This window comes from Gymnoscopelus microlampas (genome assembly GCF_963454915.1).
Source record: "Gymnoscopelus microlampas genome assembly, chromosome: 2".
NCBI classification, from domain to species: Eukaryota; Metazoa; Chordata; class Actinopteri; order Myctophiformes; family Myctophidae; genus Gymnoscopelus; species Gymnoscopelus microlampas.
Genome location: NC_139939.1, coordinates 59,362,398 through 59,383,618, shown reverse-complemented (window position 1 = coordinate 59,383,618; position 21,221 = coordinate 59,362,398). Strand labels below are relative to the sequence as shown.

General features: G+C 42.5%; 1 protein-coding gene across 1 annotated transcript in view; it reads right to left on the bottom strand.

Annotated features, from left to right (window-relative positions):
* Window positions 1–10,823: 10,823 nt before the first annotated feature.
* Window positions 10,824–21,221, bottom strand: part of LOC311035306 (protein kinase C beta type-like) — an 80,705-nt gene continuing 70,307 nt past the window's right edge. The window contains 5 exon segments of the mRNA XM_084043426.1: window positions 10,824–13,694; window positions 13,697–13,757; window positions 17,320–17,460; window positions 19,195–19,302; window positions 20,377–20,457. Coding sequence (XP_083899552.1) covers window positions 13,543–13,694; window positions 13,697–13,757; window positions 17,320–17,460; window positions 19,195–19,302; window positions 20,377–20,457 — 543 coding nt within the window. The 3' untranslated portion in view covers window positions 10,824–13,542.

Here is a 21,221-nt window from a genome sequence, read left to right as displayed (position 1 = left end):
AGTCTGGGATGGTCAGGGTAGAAGACAGGGTTAAGTATACCCTCATACCTGTCTAACTACTTCTCCACAGCGAGTGACTCCCACAGTCACACCACTAGAGGGAGCCACCATGATGTGATATCCCCCCCCCCCCCAAATATAGAACAAACATGGAGACATTCTCATTCTACTGCTCTGTCACCATGATGTATAATGTCCTGACACCGTCCATTAAAACAGTGGTTCCCAAACTTTTTCATGTCAAGGACCCCCCAACTTGGCTTAACTTAGCCCGTGGACCCCCATTTGAAAAGATATGCCAGGGACCCCCATAAGAGAAGATTTTTACGACTCTAGCAGTGATTTTCAACCATTTTAATTTCAACGATCCCCCAGTTTGACATGCATTAGGGCTACGGACCCCCATGTAATGACATTTCTATCTCTGGGACCCCAACTTATATTGTAAAATCAACATTCATTTAACTCTGAGAGTTACAGACCCATAAGGGTCCATTTGGTTCCTATCCCATCATTTAGCTGGGGACCCCCTGGAACTCCCACAAGGACCCCTGGGGGTCCCCGGACCCCACTTTGAGAACCAATGCATTAAAAGATGTGAATCACTGATTTCTTTCTAAACTGGCCTGAAAAAAAAAACATGTATCAGGAGGAGACCACCAGGGTGTCTTCTTCTCCTTTGTTGTTGACATGTAGGAATGTGTTTAATATGCTATGTTGATGAATTGAATACATAGGACCACAATGGAAACAAGTCCCTTGTGTTATCCATTTAGCCTGAATGTCTGACTGTACCTCTGTGCTGTTTACCTTTAAAGTATTCAATCAATCAATCAATCAATCAATCAATAGAAGGAGGCGAGAGGAGAGGAGGAGTGATGAAGGTGTTGCTATAGCAACAGAAAACACAAAGAAGATACAGAGAGAAAACAGGAGGACATCATCTCCTATATATGCTTAAAGGAGCACTTCACTCATTTTACGACCTATCTTCGTATAATTGCTCCTCATTAATGCTCATTATAAGATCATGGCACCCTCACTGGTCTAATAATAATAATATTAATAATAATAATAATAATAATACATCAGACCTATGGCGATTTTCTTAGTACCCAAAGTCGCTTTACAAAATAAACAACATTATCAGGAACGAACATGTTAAAAGGTTAAAAACGCTAAGCTAAGCCTGAAAAGCACTCTGTGTCTCAATGAGGATTCCAAGCTATAGAAACTATAGCCTTTCACTTGCTGGAAAGTTAGCGTGATGAAATAGAAGCAAGCGCCCAGAGCCGCGGTAGAACAGTGAAGCGGCCGTCGCCTGGTGGTCAAATCTGAGAATGCAATACGTCCGCATTTAAAATGCTACTGCGCGTGCATCTACCGCTTGTGCGCCTGCTCATAACTCTATGGCCACGCCTATTCGACCCAATATGGCATAGACCCAATGGACCCAATATTGGTTCTTCCGGGAAGTTCCGGCAGACTTCCGGGTGCTTCAAACGCCTCTGAGCAACTTTCATTGAAATGAATAGCTGTGTGTGGCAGTCGGCCCTCTAGATATATCACAGCTCTATGAATAGAAGCCATGGTTCTTGCATTGATAAAAACATGTAAAAGAAGTTTAAAATCTTCTTTGAAATGACCAAACCTGCCTACCGATGATGTCACTGGTATAGCCAGGTATAGGTTTCTGAACTGTCCATAAATGGTGCTTATCTTACAACGAGCATTGGTGAGAAGAAGCCATTACATGAAGATGTACTTTAGGTTGAAAATGGGTGAAGTCATACAACGGAGCCGCGGAAACCGAAAGTATAGCTTATAGATGTGATACTTTCAGTCCACATGACGCCGTTTTAGGACAAAGTATAAATCCGACGTTTACACAGAGACAGAAACACAGCTCATTATTGGTATAGAACCAGTGGTTCTCAAGCTATGGGACGGGATCCCCAGGGGGGTCCGCAAATGATGGGCGGGGTAATCAAACCGAACAGTAAACAAACCGAACAGTAAACAAACCGAACAGTAAACAAAACAAAACATACAGTATAAGTATCTGCACATTTCTAAAGTGACAACTTAGGACTTTTAAGATCTTTTTAAAACCTCTAAAATGAAATTGAAATAATAATAACAAGACCATACAGTGTCAATAAACTATACTGTGTAAAACATGGTCAAACATTGGCCAAATTGTCTAATATTACCTAAGAAAGAGGCAGACATTGTGAAAGTAGCCGATCGACAATGTACATCAGCTATTCTCACAATACTTATCTGTCTCAACTCCTACAATTCCAAGTGCTTGTCCGGGTGGGGGGTCCCCAGTTCAAATATGGGGGGGGGGGGTCACGGCCTGAAAGGTTTGAGAACCACTGGTATTGAACATATATATACCTTACATTTCATTTCATTTCATATACTCATTATTAGATCTCACAGATTTCTCGTCCTGGAAAAAACAAACAAAAAAACGTTCAAACCCGTTCTGAAGGATCCAATCAGATTCAAGAAGACAACCGAGGGGTTTTCCAGGAGCGGCCAATAGCAAATGTTGTTGTTAAGTTTAAGGGCCGATGATGACATGCATAGAACGGTTGCACCTGCAGGTCGTTATGGGCCTATCGCCTCGTCTGTCACATGATGGTGGCGCTCTCTGGCGCCTTCTTAAAGGGATATTTCACTTTACCTTTTACTTTTGTGTTTAACCCCAGACAGTTTTTAAGTTGCTTGATTCAGGTTGATATTCATTTGATCAGACAAAATCGTGAAAATGTCTGCAAATCATTGAATGTCGAATAAACCATAAACCAAATCATCGAATAAACCGAATTAAAGTAACAAAGACCCGAAATAAAAGGGGAAAAAAACGCGCCAGGGGCCTCAACTCCTATCAATCCGGCCCTGGGCATGTCTGATCAAATGAATATCAAATATCTAAATACTGAATCAAGCAACTTAAAGACAAAACACAAAAGCCTGTGTAGACGTTAAAATGACCCCAAACATATTCGAAAGTGAAATATCCCTTTAACCCTCTAAGACCCAGATTCTTTTCAAGTTGTGATGATTCCTGGCTCTGTGGGGGGTATTTATATGCAAATATCCTGGCCAATGGCATTGTAAGACTAAACAATAGGACCCAATGAGGATTTAGAGGTGAGAAAAATAAAAAATAACAGAAAAGAAAAATGATTTAAACTCATTTCTTTATAAAATTTAAGTGTTGCCAAAAAGCATCGCTGGGTCTTAGAGGGTTAAAGGTGCTGTGATATGTTTTGGTTAAAATAAGTGTTAAATATCTCCATATTGGGCTCTGTTGTTCAGGTAACAGGGCGTCTCCATGTCTCTCCAGCTCTTTAGTAAACAGTAAATACAATGTTCAAGGTCGGGATACCAATTTCAACCAATCAGGAGGGAGAATTCATACAGGATAAACAAGTGATATTGGAACTGGAACATAAGCTGATGAATTGTCTTTGTGTGGTTCTCTTTACTGACTGGATGACATTTTTATTCCACCTGAAAATGTATTTTCTGTTTACTATTGAGGCGGACAGGAGACATGAGCCCTGTTATTGAACAAACATTCTATAACAGGGGGTCCGGGACCCCTAGGGGGTCCTCAGAGTTACTACAGGGGGTCCGCCAAATCTTTGTGTGATATGATTCTTTTTTTACATTAACCACTTGAACCCTAGCATCCCTTTTCTGAGGAGAACTTTAGCCAAAAATAGCCGATCTACAAGCTCACAACGCCTCGCAGAGCGAGGCATTGTGAGCTTGTAGATCTGCTATTTTTGGCATAGTTATAGGTGTAGAGGGAAGAAAGAGCAGCAAAAGTTTATCTGAAACACAATGTTATACAATATAGAGGGGGTACCTGCTTCATCTCTCTCTCAGCTAGGGGGTCCTTGGCCTGAAAACGTTGAAGACCCCTGGTCTATTCACCTGTTTCCTATGGCTGTGCGTTTTCCACTTCCTGTCGATTTCATTGGATATCATTGGTCATCTGACCAGTTTCATTGGATTTCATTGGATCAAATGGACAGGAAGTGGAAAACAGGTGAATAGCAATGACTACTGTCAGAATATGGAGCTTTAACTTTTTAACAAAGATGTGTTTGTTTTAAACACATAACATCACTTACAGCACCTTTAAGTAAGAGATCAGTTCTTGTAGGCAGGGCCACCGTCACGTGAAGGAGTATGAATTGAGTTTAAGACAGAACTACCTCACTGGGTACATGATAGTGAGTTTAAGACAGAACTACCTCACTGAGAGTACATCATGATGGTGCTTCTCTGAATGCTTTGACAAAACTAATGGCATCTTTACATGCCAGAAAAACACAGAGAGAGAGAGAGAGGAGAGAGAGAGAGGGGGGGAGAGAGAGCGATAGAGAGAGAGAGAGAGAGAGAGGGGAGAGAGAGAGAGAGGGGAGAGAGAGAGAGAGAGGGGAGAGAGAGAGAGAGAGAGAGAGAGAGAGAGAGAGAGAGAGAGACACACACAGAAAATGACAGAAGACAGCTATATATCTCATTCTTTGTGAAATTAGTTTTTTTTTTTGCATAAGTTTGGAAGACGACATGTCTGACTGAGTCAACAGTTAACTTTATGTCAGTGTTTTTCAACCTTTTATGGATCATCAGGCCCACATGAAAATGTCAAAGGTGTTTGCGGCGGCCCACCCATCTGACCACTTATAAATGATAATAATAAATATAGGTCACACTTCGATGATGAACTCGGGGTTGGTGTAGGAGAAGCCCTGGAACTCGTTCTGGTCCAGGTTCATGATGAACAGCTTGTCTGTGGGTGTCAGCTCCACCGCCATCTTGGTGAACTCCTTGTCAAAGTTCCCCACGTCGCGGCGGGATTTCTGACGCAAAGACAAGAGACGCGGAGACGCTGTTAATGTCCTCCCATCCCCATATTTATATCACCACTGGATTACTTAATATATGATTTAGAAATAAAGACAGCCAGAGGAACAGAGAGGAGTTTAAAAGTTAAAGAGTAATTTAACAGCTGAGAGATAAGAAGTGAAGAAGAATGTATTTCTCCAGCATTGAGACACAGATGATAAAACACTCATTCACACCATAACCCTCATGTCCCTGTTTTGGGCACAAAAGGCCATCATTCAGTGAGACTTACCAATAAGCTACAATCTCACACAACCTGGTTTCTGCTGAAGAGATTTTTCACACACACACACACACACACACACACACACACACACACACACACACACACACACACACACACACACACACACACACACACACACACACTTCCTACCTCATGATCCGGCTGCATTGAGGTCATAAGTAACCTGCTCCATCTCACTCCCACCAGTAGATGGCGCATGGTGCCTTCACTACCGCAGTGAATGACTTGGACTGTTCAGGCCATTGGCTTGTTTCTAAAATATGATCTTTAGGACCTACTGTCCACACTGTTATTAAATGTGATCTTTAGGACCTTGTTCAGTAACAGTGTTAAATAGCTCTATATTGTGATAGTACTCATTACTATAGAGTGTTTGTTCAGTAACAGTGTTAAATAACTCTATATTGTGATAGTAATCATATAGTGTTTGTTCAGTAACAGTGTTAAATAGCTTTATATTGTGATAGTAATCATTGCTATAGAGTGTTTGTTCAGTAACAGTGTTAAATAGCTCTATATTGTGATAGTAATCATATAGTGTTTGTTCAGTAACAGTGTTAAATAGCTTTATATTGTGATAGTAATCATTGCTATAGAGTGTTTGTTCAGTAACAGTGTTAAATAGCTCTATATTGTGATAGTAATCATATAGTGTTTGTTCAGTAAGTGTTAAATAGCTCTATATTGTGATAGTAATCATTGCTATAGAGTGTTTGTTCAGTAACAGTGTTAAATAGCTCTATATTGTGTTAGTAATCATTGCTATAGAGTGTTTGTTCAGTAACAGTGTTAAATAGCTCTATATTGTGTTAGTAATCATTGCTATACAGTGTTTGTTCAGTAACAGTGTTAAATAGCTCTATATTGTGATAGTAATCATTGCTAATGAGTGTTTGTTCAGTAACAGTGTTAAATAGCTCTATATTGTGATAGTAATCATTGCTATAGTGTGTTTGTTCAGTAACAGTGTTAAATAGCTCTATATTGTGATAGTAATCATATAGTGTTTGTTCAGTAACAGTGTTAAATAGCTCTATATTGTGATAGTAATCATTACTATAGAGTGTTTGTTCAGTAACAGTGTTAAATAGCTCTATATTGTGATAGTAATCATTACTATAGAGTGTTTGTTCAGTAACAGTGTTAAATAGCTCTATATTGTGATAGTAATCATTACTATAGAGTGTGTGTTCAGTAACAGTGTTAAATAGCTCTATATTGTGATAGTAATCATTGCTAATGAGTGTTTGTTCAGTAACAGTGTTAAATAGCTCTATATTGTGATAGTAATCATTGCTAATGAGTGTTTGTTCAGTAACAGTGTTAAATAGCTCTATATTGTGATAGTAATCATTGCTATAGAGTGTTTGTTCAGTAACAGTGTTAAATAGCTCTATATTGTGATAGTAATCATTGCTATAGAGTGTTTGTTCAGTAACAGTGTTAAATAGATCTATATTGTGATAGTAATCATTATAGAGTGTTTGTTCAGTAACAGTGTTAAATAGATCTATATTGTGATAGTAATCATTGCTATAGAGTGTTTGTTCAGTAACAGTGTTAAATAGATCTATATTGTGATAGTAATCATTATAGAGTGTTTGTTCAGTAACAGTGTTAAATAGATCTATATTGTGATAGTAATCATTGCTATAGAGTGTGAGTTCAGTAACAGGGCTCTCCATGTCTCTCCAGATCTTCAATAAACAGAAGATACATGTTCAGGTCAGGATACCCAAGAGAAGAATATCAGGTTCAATTGTATGCTAATTTTGTTTTGTTTGTTTCATCACTTCCAATTTCTCTCTCCCGATTGGATGAAACTGGTATCCTGAACTGAAAAAAATATATATGTTTGTGTTTTACTCAAGAGCTGGAGAGACAGGGAGACCCTACTGAACACACACTCTGTGGGTACATACACACAAGTCCGTTTAAGACCGTTCCGCGTCCGTTCGCCGGAAGTTCCATCCACTCCCATGTTAAAAAAAAAAACGAGACCGTACGGTCCCGTTTTTTTTTTAACATGGGAGCGGATGGGACAACCGGCGAACGGAAACGGTATGAAACGGACGCGAAACGGTCGCGAACGGACATGTGTGTATGTACCGTAAGGGGCACAGCAGTGGCGACCATGTTGCGGTGCCACAGATAGAAAACCCACTCATTGTTTCCCATAGAGATTTCAGAAAATATTTATATGAATTATGTGAAGCCTGGAATCAAGCCTTCCCTCTGAGTAAGTTAAAATGAAGACAGTAATAACATCATAATAACAATAATAAAACAATGATAAAGTAATAATGTGCAGTAATGAAGCAGACAGCCACAGTATTCTGGTAGGCACCAGTGATCAGTATATATATATATATATATATGTATATATTATATTAATTAGCATTAATTAGCAGTATCATATTCCAGTCATACAGGATTATTTACATAAACCACCCAGTGATGCACCTCTGCTCCGCCCTCATCCGGAAACCCCGCCTCCTAACATCATCATCATCGGTTCTCAACGTCGGGTCCAAATGAGACCTTGCGAGGTCTGTAACTCTGAGAGTGTACAAATGGTACCAAATGGACCCGTACGGGTCCATTTGGTATCATTTGTACACTCTCAGAGTTAATGGAATACTTAAGCCAAAAACATATCTTATTTTGTATCAATTACTCAGCCCATGAAGCCATGAATAGATGGATTATTCCTGAGCCAATAATCGGCTATCGTTTCAGTATATCCCATACTGATTGAAGTTAATAGGAGACCAAATCTTAACGAGAGCAAAACCATATTTAAATCATTCTATTTGAACCTGCATCAGGCTCATCATCAGGCTCATCAGTGATTATTAACACTGTGAGTGTTGTTTTAGAGTTTACATTATTATTTTATATAGTGTTGCATAGGGTCTCCTATCAGCAGCGTCAGATAATATTTAATTATTGGCTCAAGAATGCTGATAATGTTATAATTTCTATACAGTGTATAAAGGTTATTTCAGACGGGAAGCGGCCGACGCGCCTACAGTATGCAATTCCTTTTCAATGCGAGGCGGGCGAATATTTGGGACGCGCGGAGAAGATGAGGGGCGTTGAGGCGAGCGGGCGCGGTCACGTGACATTTTCGCGCTCGTTTGTGCACACGCGCGCACGGGAGGCAAGAGCTGGATTGTGGTGAGCGTTTCTGTTCCCCGCACCGCGCGCAGGAGGACAAAACAACAATGACCGCGGCGGCGCGATACCCGCTGATGATCCGAGCGGTAACGTCCGCGTACACCGCTCCCCGTCTGTAAAGACCTTAACCATTTTTTTATGGTTCAATTTGTACAACCTAAAGGATCCATTTAGTCGTTGAGAAACAGTGATCATCATCATCATCATCATAATCATCATCCACGTCACCTAAAGGAGCACTTCACCCATTTTCAACCTTATCTTCATATAATTGCCAGATTCTGTGAGAGAAACAAGCAACCAGGTCTAGGAAAACCAGCCCAAAATAAGCGACTATGGGGCCACATGAGCACTTTAACCTATACATCAGCAATTTGAAAATAGCCGATCTACAAGCTCACAACGCGTCGCGATGCGACGCGTTGTGAGCTTGTAGATCTGCTATTTTCAAATAAAATATTGCGGGGAAATTATGATAAGCAGATCTGGCAACCCTGATAATAGCTCCTCACTAATCATGTCTGTTCTACTCACTCTGTGTCTCATTGGTGGGCTGTGGACACTTCAGAAACCTGCCTACCAGTGACATCATCGATGGGGGACCCCCAAGCCAATAGAAGCTACAGCCTTTCTTCTCTTCCCGGAACGCTACAGCCAGTGGTGGTAAAAGTACTCAATTGTTTTTACTTAAGTAAAAGTATCAATACTGCAATGTAGAAATACAGTGTTACTGTTACAAGTAAAATAACCAGTAATCAAAATGTACTTGAGTAAAAGTACATAAGTATTGGCATCAAAATATACTTAAGTACTCAAAGTTAAAGTACTCATATGCACGATGTCCCATTTCACAAGTTTCCAAATGTCTAAAAGCCTTTGAAAATAGCAGATCTATAAGCTCACGTCGCGTCACTTTGCGACGCGTTGTGAGCTTGTAGATCTGCCATTTTCAAAAAGCCACAGTATATTATAGTTCTGAACTGGCTAATGTATGTTTTACAAAGTTAAACATACATTAGCCAGTAACTAAAATGTTCAAATAAGTGTAGTGGCTTGTTTGAAATGACCAAACCTGCTTACCGATGATGTCACTGGTAGGCAGGTTTCTGAACTGTCCACAGCCCTCCTAGGAGACACACATTGAGTAGAACAGAAGTTGTGCCAGATCTTATAAAGAGCATTAGTGAGGACCAATTATATGAAGATAAAGGTTGAAAAATGGGTGAAATGCTCCTTTAATCACTTTCCATCTCCACCCGGTTGGTTCGGCGGTGGATCAGAGGTACGACATCACTTCCTGTGGGTGTGACCTCACCAAGTCCTTTTTCTCCATACCAAAGAGGGAGGGGCTTAGAGAAGAGCATTTGACACATTGGTTACCATGGTAACTGTGGCTATAGCAAGGCCACTGCCACGTACAAAAAAAACAAAAAACAGAACAATTAAAAAAGTCTACCCGCCTCCCACCCGTTATCATTACCGTCTCATGGAATGTTACACTTGAAGCATCAACATCATATTAATAAAAACATTTGAGAAACAGAGCAGTTTAAATCATTTCCAGTGCATGTGAATAGATTTACACACGTTACTGCGGAATAATGGCACAAAATGGACGCCCTTCGTTCACCATAGAGCCAATAAAGGCCGGACGGACGGACGGACATGCCTGGGACCTCGTTGTTTTTGGCACATCGTTTGTTTTGGGACACTTTTTAAGTGTGACATAATGAAGCGTCTACCATCTCCAAGACGCTGTCGCTCCATGGAAACCGTTTATTTCCGGCGAAAAGCGTCACAAGTCGAACCACGAAGCACAACCCTCAGGGTTCCTTGAGGGGGTTCCAAATAAACCCTAGTAGTAGTATAGGGCACCAAAATGTTAGTATGCTAAGCTAAGATGCTAATATGCTAAAAAAAAAAGGCGGATGCTAACGCTATTAGCGTATTAGCATCTTAGCTTAGCATGCTAACATTTTGGTGCCCTATACTACTACTAGCCCTTACATAGAGGTGTGTAACTCTGAGAGTGTACAAATGGAACCAAAGGGAGCCGTAAAAAAGGGTCCATTTGGTTCCATTTGTACACTCTCAGAGTTATGCGGGTGCTTGGAATTAAAAAGAATTATGCTGTTGAGGCCAGCACCCATTTGATAGGCTGAACAACATTACAAGGTTAAGTCACATAGGAAATTCTTCAAAAACTGTGGTTGATGGTGTAGTACAGGGGTCTTCAACGTTTTCAGGCCAAGGACCCCCTAGCTGAGAGAGAGATGAAGCAGGGACCCCCTACTCTATATTGTATAAAATTGTGTTTCAGATTAAAGTATTTTTTTTTACTTGGTCTGCTCTTTTTCCCCTCTACACCTATAGCCTCTTTGCCAAAAATAGCAGATCTACAAGCTCACAACGCCTCGCAGCGCGAGGCGTTGAGAGCTTGTAGATCTGCTATTTTCGGCTAATGTTCCCCTCAGAAAAGGAATTCTAGGGTTCAAGTGGTTAATTTGGTTTGGTTAAAACGAAATCCTATCACACAAAGATTTGGTGGACCCCCTATAGTAGCTCTGAGGACCCTCTAGGGGTCCCGGACCCCCTGTTGAAGACCCCTGGTATAGTATAACCCCTCCACAAACACATAAAGGTTCAAATGTTACCAGCATTTGGTCCTATTATAGGGCTGGGCAACATATTTCAATACTTTTATGAAAATGCGAAGAAAAAAAAAGAGAGTATCTTCACAATATCGATATCATGGTATTTGGTCAAAGATATCGTGATATTAGATTTTGTCCATTTCGCCCAGCCCCGAGCTCTAAAGACAGATCATTAGCAGATCGTTTATATGATGTGATTGATTAATTAGTCCTCATTAGAATGTGAGTTGTTATCAGCATGGATGAAGCGGTCTGGACAACATGTCCAAAGCGCTCAGATGCAAAAAAATAAAAATAAAAATAGTTTTGGTGAACACTGAACCTTACATCTGTGACACCTGGAGAAGATGTAACACCTGGTAAAGGCCTGTAACACCTGGTCAATATATGTTACACCTGGTAAAGTAGTGTGACACCTGGTAAAAATCTATACCACCTGGTAAAGGCCTGTGACACCTGGTAAATATATGTTACACCTTGTAAAGGCCTGTGACACCTGGTCAATATATGTTACACCTGGTAAAGTAGTGGGACACCTGGTAAAAATCTATACCACCTGGTAAAGGCCTGTGACACCTGGTAAAGGCAGTGAACTCGCTTCGTATAACAGAATACCAGCAGTGTGATCTATAGGGCATATTACAGTGTCATAACATCACATGTTACAGTTTGACTAAGTGGCTCTGGTTCTTCTCAGGACGCCAAATGAAAATCATCCTCCACACACTCACAAATGAATCATCCTCCACACACTTACAAATGAATCATCCTCCACACACTTACAAAGCAAATAACCACTTCAACAAATTAGTACTATAACGATCAGTTATAACAGATTCCTCTGTATCGCAGGGTATAAAATGTCTCTCTCTCTGTGTGGTGTGGAGTGTGTGTGTGTGTGTGTGTGTGTGTGTGTGTGTGTGTGTGTGTGTGTGTGTGTGTGTGTGTGTGTGTGTGTGTGTGTGTTCTGGTCACAACAGCAACAGCAACAGCAATGTCAGCACTGGAGTTATAAGACATGTTGGAAGAGACTGAACAGAGCCAACCCTCCAATGGGGACGATGGGGGAGGGGCTGGGGTGTGGTGGGTGGGGTGTAGGGTGTGGTGGGGGTGGGGGGGGGTGTAGGGGTATAAAAGCCGAGCAGCGTTCAGAGAGAGAGCATCGTCGTTGGACACAAACTATAGCACATGACTTCAACCAATCGGTATAGAGCAGTGGTGACCCCCCCCCCCCCCCCTCCAAAAAAACATATTTGAACTGGGGACCCCCCACCCTGACAAGCACTTGGAATGGTAGGAGTTGAGGCATTACATTTAGTGTGACTCTGTTCCACAGATAAATATTGGCTATTTTCAATTGTTGTTTTTTTTGCCTCCGTCTCCGGTAATATTTGACAATTTCAGCTTCTTCTTGGGGGTCCCTGGCACAAAACCTTTTCAAATGGGGGTCCGCGGCCAAACAAATACAAATTATGGGGTCTTTGACATGAAAACTACAGTATACTGTACATGTAAACGATTGGTCATGGTTTCAATCAGGCCGGGAGGTGTTTGTGTCTGAAACGCCTCCCTGTGATTCCAGTTGAATTCCATGTGAACACTCTCAGAGTTACACACCCGTAAGGGTCCATTTGGAACCCCCTCAAGGAACCATGAGGGTCCCTGGACCGCACTTTGAGACCCACTGGTGTAGCAGAGTGTTTCAAGTAGTGATGGGTTGTTCGATTCGTTCAAAAGAACTTGTTCTTTGGCGTGAATGAACCTGTCCTGTTCACTTCCTGAAGCTGTTACGTTCACGCTTTCGTTCATGTCCCCCCCCCCCGTACACAGGACGGGAGGGCGGGCTGTTCCTGCGACAGACAGACAGCAGGTGGAGTTTTTTTTCACTAGACATGAACAAATCATTTGAACGAATCATTTAACCCATTGAGACCTGGAACTGTCTCATTTTTAGATTTTAGCTAAAAAGCATTATTTTACACTTTGGGCTATTTTAAGAAAAATCGTGAAAATGTGTGCAAATCTTTGAATATATATTGTTTTGAAGCGAACATTTTTAACTCAAATCTTTGCTTCTGGGGGTCCCTGGAACAAAATATTTGTTCCAGGGACCAAATACATATCATTTTGGGGGTCCTTGACATGAAAAAGAATCGGCTTCAGGTCTCAATGGGTTAAATGAATCATTTGAACGAATCATTTGAACGAATCATTTGGATGAATCATTTGAATGAATCATTTGAACGAATCATTTGAATGAATCATTTGAACGAATCATTTGAATGAATCATTTGAACGAATCATTTGAATGAATCATTTGAACGAATCATTTGAATGAATCATTTGAACGAATCATTTGAATGAATCATTGGAACGTGAACGAAATCGTTCGTTTACTGAGATGAACGTTTTTTCCCACCACTAGTTTCCAGTGAGTCAACACGCACAATATCAGCACCCTGGCTCTGAGGGGGAGGGGCTTGACTCTGAGGGGGAGGGGCTTGGGAAGCGCAAGTTCAACCGGAATTACAGGGTCGCGTCTGAAACGCTCTCTTGAACGCTGTCGCTGGATGATGACATCATATGATGGTTTTTGCATGAGCCACCGTACTCCGGGTTAACGAATGAGAAGCCTCGGAAGTCGTCCTGCTCCAGGTTGGAGATGAGCTCATGGTCGGGGGGGTCAGCACGGGGGGGTGACGAGTAAAGAACCTGTCAAAGTTCTCACCGTCACGCCCACACTGCCATGGAGAGAGAGAGAGAGAGAGAGAGAGAGAGAGAGAGAGAGAGACATAGAGAGAGAGAGAGAGAGAGAGAGAGAGAGAGAGAGAGAGAGACATAGAGAGAGAGAGAGAGAGAGAGAGAGAGAGAGAGAGAGAGAGAGAGAGAGAGAGAGAGAGGAGAGAGACATAGAGAGAGAGAGAGAGAGACATAGAGAGAGAGAGAGAGAGAGAGAGAGAGAGAGAGAGAGAGAGAGAGAGAGAGACATAGAGAGAGAGACATAGAGAGAGAGAGAGACATAGAGAGAGAGAGACATAGAGAGAGAGAGAGAGAGACATAGAGAGAGAGAGAGAGAGACATAGAGAGAGAGAGAGAGAGAGAGAGAGAGAGAGAGAGAGAGAGAGAGAGAGAGAGAGAGAGAGACATACAAAGAGAGACAGACAGACAGACACAAAGAGAGAGAGACAGACAGACAGACAGACAGACAGACAGACACAAAGAGAGACAGACACAAAGAGAGACAGACAGACAGACAGACAGACACACACAAAGAGAGACAGACAGACAGACAGACAGACACAAAGAGAGACAGACAGACAGACACAAAGAGAGACAGACAAACAGACAGACAGACACAAAGAGAGACAGACAGACAGACAGACAGACAGACAGACAGACAGACACAAAGAGAGACAGACAGACAGACAGACAGACAGACAGACAGACAGACAGACAGACAGACAGACAGACAGACAGACAGACAGAGAGACACAGACAGAGAGGGAGAGAGGGAGAGAGGGAGAGAGGAGAGAGAGAGGGAAATAGAGAGAAAGAGGGAGAGAGAGATGAAAGCATGGAGTGAGCATGATGGATGGATGAAGGAAAAAAAGACGACAAACAAACAAACAAACAAAGAGAAAAAAGATAAATACAACTGAAACATGATGTCGACCAATCAAATCATCCACAGCCTGGACTGTGTGGATTTGCATTGGTCCATTATCAGCCAATGACATCTGGGTTTAAAAACATTGGTGGACTGCTCCGGCCAATGGCAGCCCAGCCGTTGGCCGGGAGCAGTGACCAATGGGATGGCTGGGTTGAGCGGCGGTGTGGATGAGGGAGAGCCAATCACTGTTCAGCTTACTGATATACCTGAGATTACAAAGTACTCTGTGTGCGTGAGCGTGTGAGCGTGTGTGTGTGTGAGTGCGTGAGTGCGTGTGAGTGCGTGAGTGCGTGTGTGTGTGTGTGTGTGTGTGTGCGTGTGTGTGCGTGTGTGCGTGCGAGTGCGTGTGTGTGCGTGCCTGTGAGTGTGTGTGTGTGTGTGTGTGTGTGTGTGTGTGTGTGCGTGTGCGTGTGCGTGTGCGTGTGTGTGTGTGTGTGTGTGTGTGAGAGTGTGTGAGTGCGCGCGTGTGTGCATGTGTGCCAGGGTTTCCGCTAGACCATTTTTGGGCCGGCCAACTTGACCGACGGGATTATATTTTACCGTCCAAAGAATACATTTATCGGCCACTTTCGTTTTTTTTTTGTTGGGAAAAACATGTTCAGAACCCAAGATATGATGATTTGAAGATTTGCTGCTCCATTCACTCTTTGTTTAACTTCTAACTTAAAAAGGCTGCATCTCGGCTCCTAAGCACTTTATTTTTTACAATGAGTTTTGGCTGTGGCACTCAGAGCCAAAATTCCATAAATAAGCTGGGCACTGAATGAGTTAAGGTCACATGCATGATTGCAGATGCATGCACCCAGCTGATCATTACACCTCGTTACGTTAGCGCTGAGCTTCTTTACACTTTGTCACAGATGCAATCTAGTGTTTATAGTTAACTAAATAATATCTATCTGCTCCATCATGCAGAGATTGCCAAAAAATAACTGAATAAAGTGGCCGTGAGTGAACTGCTACACCATACCATACGTAGCACAGTATAAACAACTTAATACATGTTTAGGGCTTTACATCTCATTCAACCGTAATATGCAAAACCTTTTGTTTTGTTTTGTTAATGTTACACATGAATGATGGCGCAAGGGAGGTTGATTACTTGCCTAAGTTGCCTGCAATGTGTGTCACCAACTTTCACCACTTTATCCATTGCAGACAGACAGACAGTCACTGTGCTTGCTTGCATAATATCCACGGCCCATACGAGTTCTGGTTTTGACGGGTTTTATTATCGTCAATTGGGTCCGTCTTGGTTCATATTCTATCACTCCGGGACCTCGGTTCTGTTTATCAACAGCTGAGCGAACCACCCGTACGCAGCGCTGATTAGTTGACGCAGTCAGCTGTGTAAAGCTTCATTTGTGCTTTGCCGTACGGCGGTGTTGTTGCTTATCGAAAATAGCAGACATACAAGCTCACAGCACGTTGCGACGTGTTGTGAGCTTGAAGGTCTGATATTTTCAACGCGCAACACAGGGACGTGCACAGATAGACTCTAGGTGGTGCTAGAGCACCTGCCCTTTGCCCTCTTGACCAGAAGTGCCCTTTTGAAAAAAAAGAAAAAAAAAAGTTTGTTTTTTTCAGTTTACAGCAGGGGTCTTCAACAGGGGATCCGGGACCCCTAGGGGGTCCTCAGAGTTACTACAGGGGGTCCGCCAATTCTTTATGTGATATGATTTTTCTTTTTACCATAACCACTCGAAACCTAGCAACCCTTTTCTGAGGAGAACTTTAGCCAAAAATAGCAGATCTACAAGCCCACAACGCCTCGCAGCGCGAGGCGTTGTGGGCTTGTAGATCTGCTATTTTTGGCAAAGAGGTATAGGTGTAGAGGGAAAAAAGAGGAGACCAAGTCAACAAAAAAAAGTATAATTTACTTGAGCACCTGCCCCTCAAAATGTCTGTGCACGCCACTGCTTATCAAAAATAGCAGACATACGAGCTCACAGCACGTTGCGACGTGTTGTGAGCTTGAAGGTCTGATATTTTCAACGCGCAACACCATGGTACGAAGAATAGGCTGATCTATCAGATAACTGCAGCGCAGAGAGCACTGTGTGTGAGACACAGCAGCAGCAGCAGCAGGCTTTCTGGAATGAACCCGCACTGTGACATTGTCAGATCATGATAAAAACTTTAAATGATCATGATGGGTTTTAATGGCTGTACTACTTTATCCAAATAATCATATTAATAATAGGCTTAAATGATAAAATAGCCTAATAACAGCATTTTCCCAACCAGCCACGGTGGTATCGGTGATGTTTATAATTAACGGCCAATTAAACATTTTATCGGTCAATGGACGATAAATACCGGCTAACGGAATCACTGGTGTGTGCGTGTGTGTGCGCGTGCGTGTGCGTGTGCGCGCGCGTGTGTGTGTGTGTGTGTGTGTACTCACAGCTTTAGGTTTGAAGGGGGGTTGTGTGTGTGCATATGTGTGTGTGTGTGTGTGTGTGTGTGTGTGTGTGTGTGTGTGCGTGCGTGCGTGCGTGCGTGCGTGCGTGCATGTGCGTGTGTGTGTGTGTGTGTACTCACAGCTTTAGGTTTGAAGGGGGGTTGTGTGTGTGTGTGTGTGTGTGTGTGTGTGTGTGTGTGTGTGTGTGTGTGTGTGTGTGTGTACTCACAGCTTTAGGTTTGAAGGGGGGTTGCACCTCCTTACTCTCCAGTTTGTCCCAGTCGATGTAGCGGAAGAAGGCGTGTTCTTTGATGTCCCGTTCCCCCTCGGGACCACAGCCCAGACGCTTGGCCGGGTGCTTAGTCATCAGCTACACACACACACACACACACACACACACACACACACACACACACACACACACACACATTTAGCCACAGGTACGAGATAGAAAGCCCTCTCTCACTCAGCAGACCTACAGGCTTCAGTAGATGTAACTCAGGTAAAGTAATGCGTCATTCTGCAAGTTTAACTCAAGTTTTCCACCTGTCCACATTTTTCTTCTGGCTATTTTTTGCATCTCGATTAATTTTTCATTAAATCGATTTAAATCGTCACCATTTTGAATCGATTTTGATCGATTTATGATAAACCGTGACATGCTTAATTAACTGTAACAGACAGATTGGACAACATTTTTATTCATTTTATTAATTAGAAAAAAGTTCAATTTTGAGCTATTGTTTAATGTGCTGGAGTACTTCCAATTGTCAATAGTAATAATACTTCATACTTCTACTCCATTTCATCTCAGAGGCAAATATTTTCCTTTTTACTCCACAATTGTTTGAAAACATTAGTTACTAGTTACTTGGTAGATTTAGATTATTTAGATTATAGAGGATATGCGCATGCTTAAAGTGAATGGCACATCGAGTGGCAAATCGAGTGGCAAAGAAACAAGCAAAATGAGTTTAACATTGTTTAATGTTGTTTAATGCAATCAGATATGACTTTTCTGTTTGGATGCATGGGCTGTCAAGGCCAGAAAGTATTTTTTTGACACTCAGTAGGCATTCCTGCATAACTTCCGGTTTTGATGATGATGTCACACGCATATCCTCTATTGTTACAAAACATACATTAACCACTTCAGCCCTATATATATACACTTCAGCTATTTGACAATAGCAGATCTTGCAGACCTGCGATTTTCAAAAGAAGTATTTTACATTTTGAACGCTTGTGTGAAATGGGTCGTTCTGCATAGTGAGAACCATCAAATAGGAACCGACAGATATGACCATATATAGGCACTCAAACTTCAAACTCCTCGTGTGCATCGGTGAGGACACAAGGACCGAGTGCAGAGTCCGGTGTCCAGTTGGTCGGATAGTTGGTTGTCCAGAGTGTGTGTGTGTGTGTGTGTGTGTGTGTGTGTGTGTGTGTGTGTGTGTGTGTGTGTGTCAAGGGGCAAGTCTTAGATATTTACGATGAGGCCGACAAAATGGCCAGAGTGGCGCTGTTTTACCCTGCGCCGACCTGCGGTGTCAGAAAGAATTTATTTTAACGCAAGTGAATGGGTTTTTTGACAAACTTTAGACTAGATTTTCTTACTGTAATAAAAATTGTCATAAATTCTATATGCTTCCAGTCGCTATTTTAAAGTCTCCTTTCAATCATCATGATATGCGTTTTGCTAAATTATGGTCAAATTTATTCTAAAATTGACGATAAAGTAGGCTATTCTCTAGGAGGGGCGGGATGATTTGATTGACAAGCTACACCACCAATAGCATTCATTCCCCGCCCCCGCTCTTGATTGACAAGCTACCCAACCAATAATGGTCTGGTCTTATTCTGCAGGATATGACGCAATATGACGCGATATTGAAAGATGGCGGACCTACAGTCTTGGAACAATTGGCTTCATTTTCGGTCTGTAGAAAGCAGGGGAGTGGCTTTGTCCATCTCATTTATACAGTCTATGGTGTGTGTGTGTGTGTGTGTGTGTGTGTGTGTGTGTGTGTGTGTGTGTGTGTGTGTGTGTGTGTGTGTGTGTGTGTGTGTGTGTGTGTGTGTGTGTGTGTGTGTGTGTACTCACTCCCTTGCAGATGGCTACAGCCTCTTTACTCATGGCTTTAGGGTAGGAGACGTGATGCTCCATGATGGACTGAAACAGCTCATCCTCATCCTCCCCGTCGAACGGAGGCTGAGGAGGGACAAACACAACCGTCATGTATTTACTGTAAAATGACAGGGAAATGCACGCACGCACGCACACGCACGCACGCACACGCACACACACACACACACACACACACACACACACACACACACACACACACACACACAGTCGAGGAGACTGGGTCTTCGTGGGTGTGGATCTGACCCACATCCTGTACCCCATGATGAAGATGAGCGGGCCCGAGGTCCGCCAGACATGATTGCATCAGAACGGCCTACACCATAACTTCCTCTTATCAATGACTTGCTGTTTCTGACAACGTACTGTTATGACCCGTTGCTATATATGGTGTTAGCTGCAATGGGGGACTTTTGGGGAAGGAAGGCCATATTAGGCTTGTCGGATGTAATCAAATTGTATAAATACTGCTGTATAATTCTGTTCGGGGGTTTGGTTGGTAGAGGAGCCTGATGTGCGTATGAGGTGTTAGCATGTTCCCCCGACTTACGATCGGGCGAGGGACATAGCCTTGTATGTCCGGAGCTTCTCCCATATTCCTCCCCCCCCCCAATATTCTATTGGGCTCTCTCCTTTCAGATTGTCTTGGCGACCAGACTGCAACGAGGTTGCGGGGAGCGATAGTGGATTCTGCTGTATTCGACTGGGACCTTGGCATTGCCCATAATCTGGTTGAATAAACAGAGAATTTTGTCAGCTCCTAGCATTACCGATTGCTGGGTCGCTTTATCTTAGGTAGCCTTATTGCATGGGAAATGATAGATTATTTCCAGATCTGACTCTGGGGATGTGTTTGTCAATGACCGTGTAGGTCGCAGGAATTGAGGAATATTATCCAGATTTAACATTCAATCAAGAATTCTAGGCAAGTATCCGTATCTTGGTTGAATTAAGTTGAATTTGGGGATATAGTCCCATTATGTTTTGGGAAGGGTTAAGTCTTTGACGAAACTATTGAATATAGCCAGACTACTGTGGCATATCTGGTTTAGACTTCGCAGGTCGTTACAACACACACACACACACACACACACACACACACACACACACACACACACGCACACACACGCGCGTACACACCTGTCCTGCTAGCATCTCGTAGAGCAGAACTCCGTAGGCCCACCAGTCTACAGACCTACCGTAGGGTTGGTAGGCTATGATCTGTAGGAGAGGAGAGGAGAGGAGAGGAGAGGAGAGGAGAGGAGAGGAGAGGAGAGGAGAGGAGAGGAGAGGAGAGGAGAGGATTCAACATTAAGAGAAGTCCAGCGCTTCAGTTCAATTTTTAGGTCTTTGTAATTTACTTGAGTATTTCCAGTTTCCAATACTGTACACCTCAGAGGCAAATATTGTACTTTTACTCCACTACAATTATTTGAAAACTTAGCTACTAGTTACTTTTCAGAGAGATTATATGACATTATGAAACAACACACATTAACCACTTTAGCCCTATCTTATACCTAGGCTATATTTGAAAATAGCCGATCTACAAGCTCACAACGCATCACATCGCGACGGGTTGTGAGCTTGTAGATCAAAATCATAAAAAATCATAATCATTTAAAGTTTTTATCATGATCTGACTGTGTGGTTTAATTCTGACAGCCTGCTCTGCTGTGCGCTGCAGTTATAGAATAGCCTATTCGTTGTACGATGGTGTCGCGCGTTGAAAATATCAGAGCTACAAGCTCACAGCACGTCGCAACGCGCCGCTTTGTGAGCTTGTATGTCTGCTATTTTTGATACGACACAACTGAACACAGGCTCTCCTTCTAATCAGCGCTGAGTAGGGTGTTCGCTCGGTGTTGATTAACAGAACCGAGGTTCCGAGGTGACACACTGATAGAATCTGAACCAAGCCGGACCCAATTGTCGATAAAGGGACCCGAACACGTGTGGGTCGTGGATATTATGCAAGTACAGTG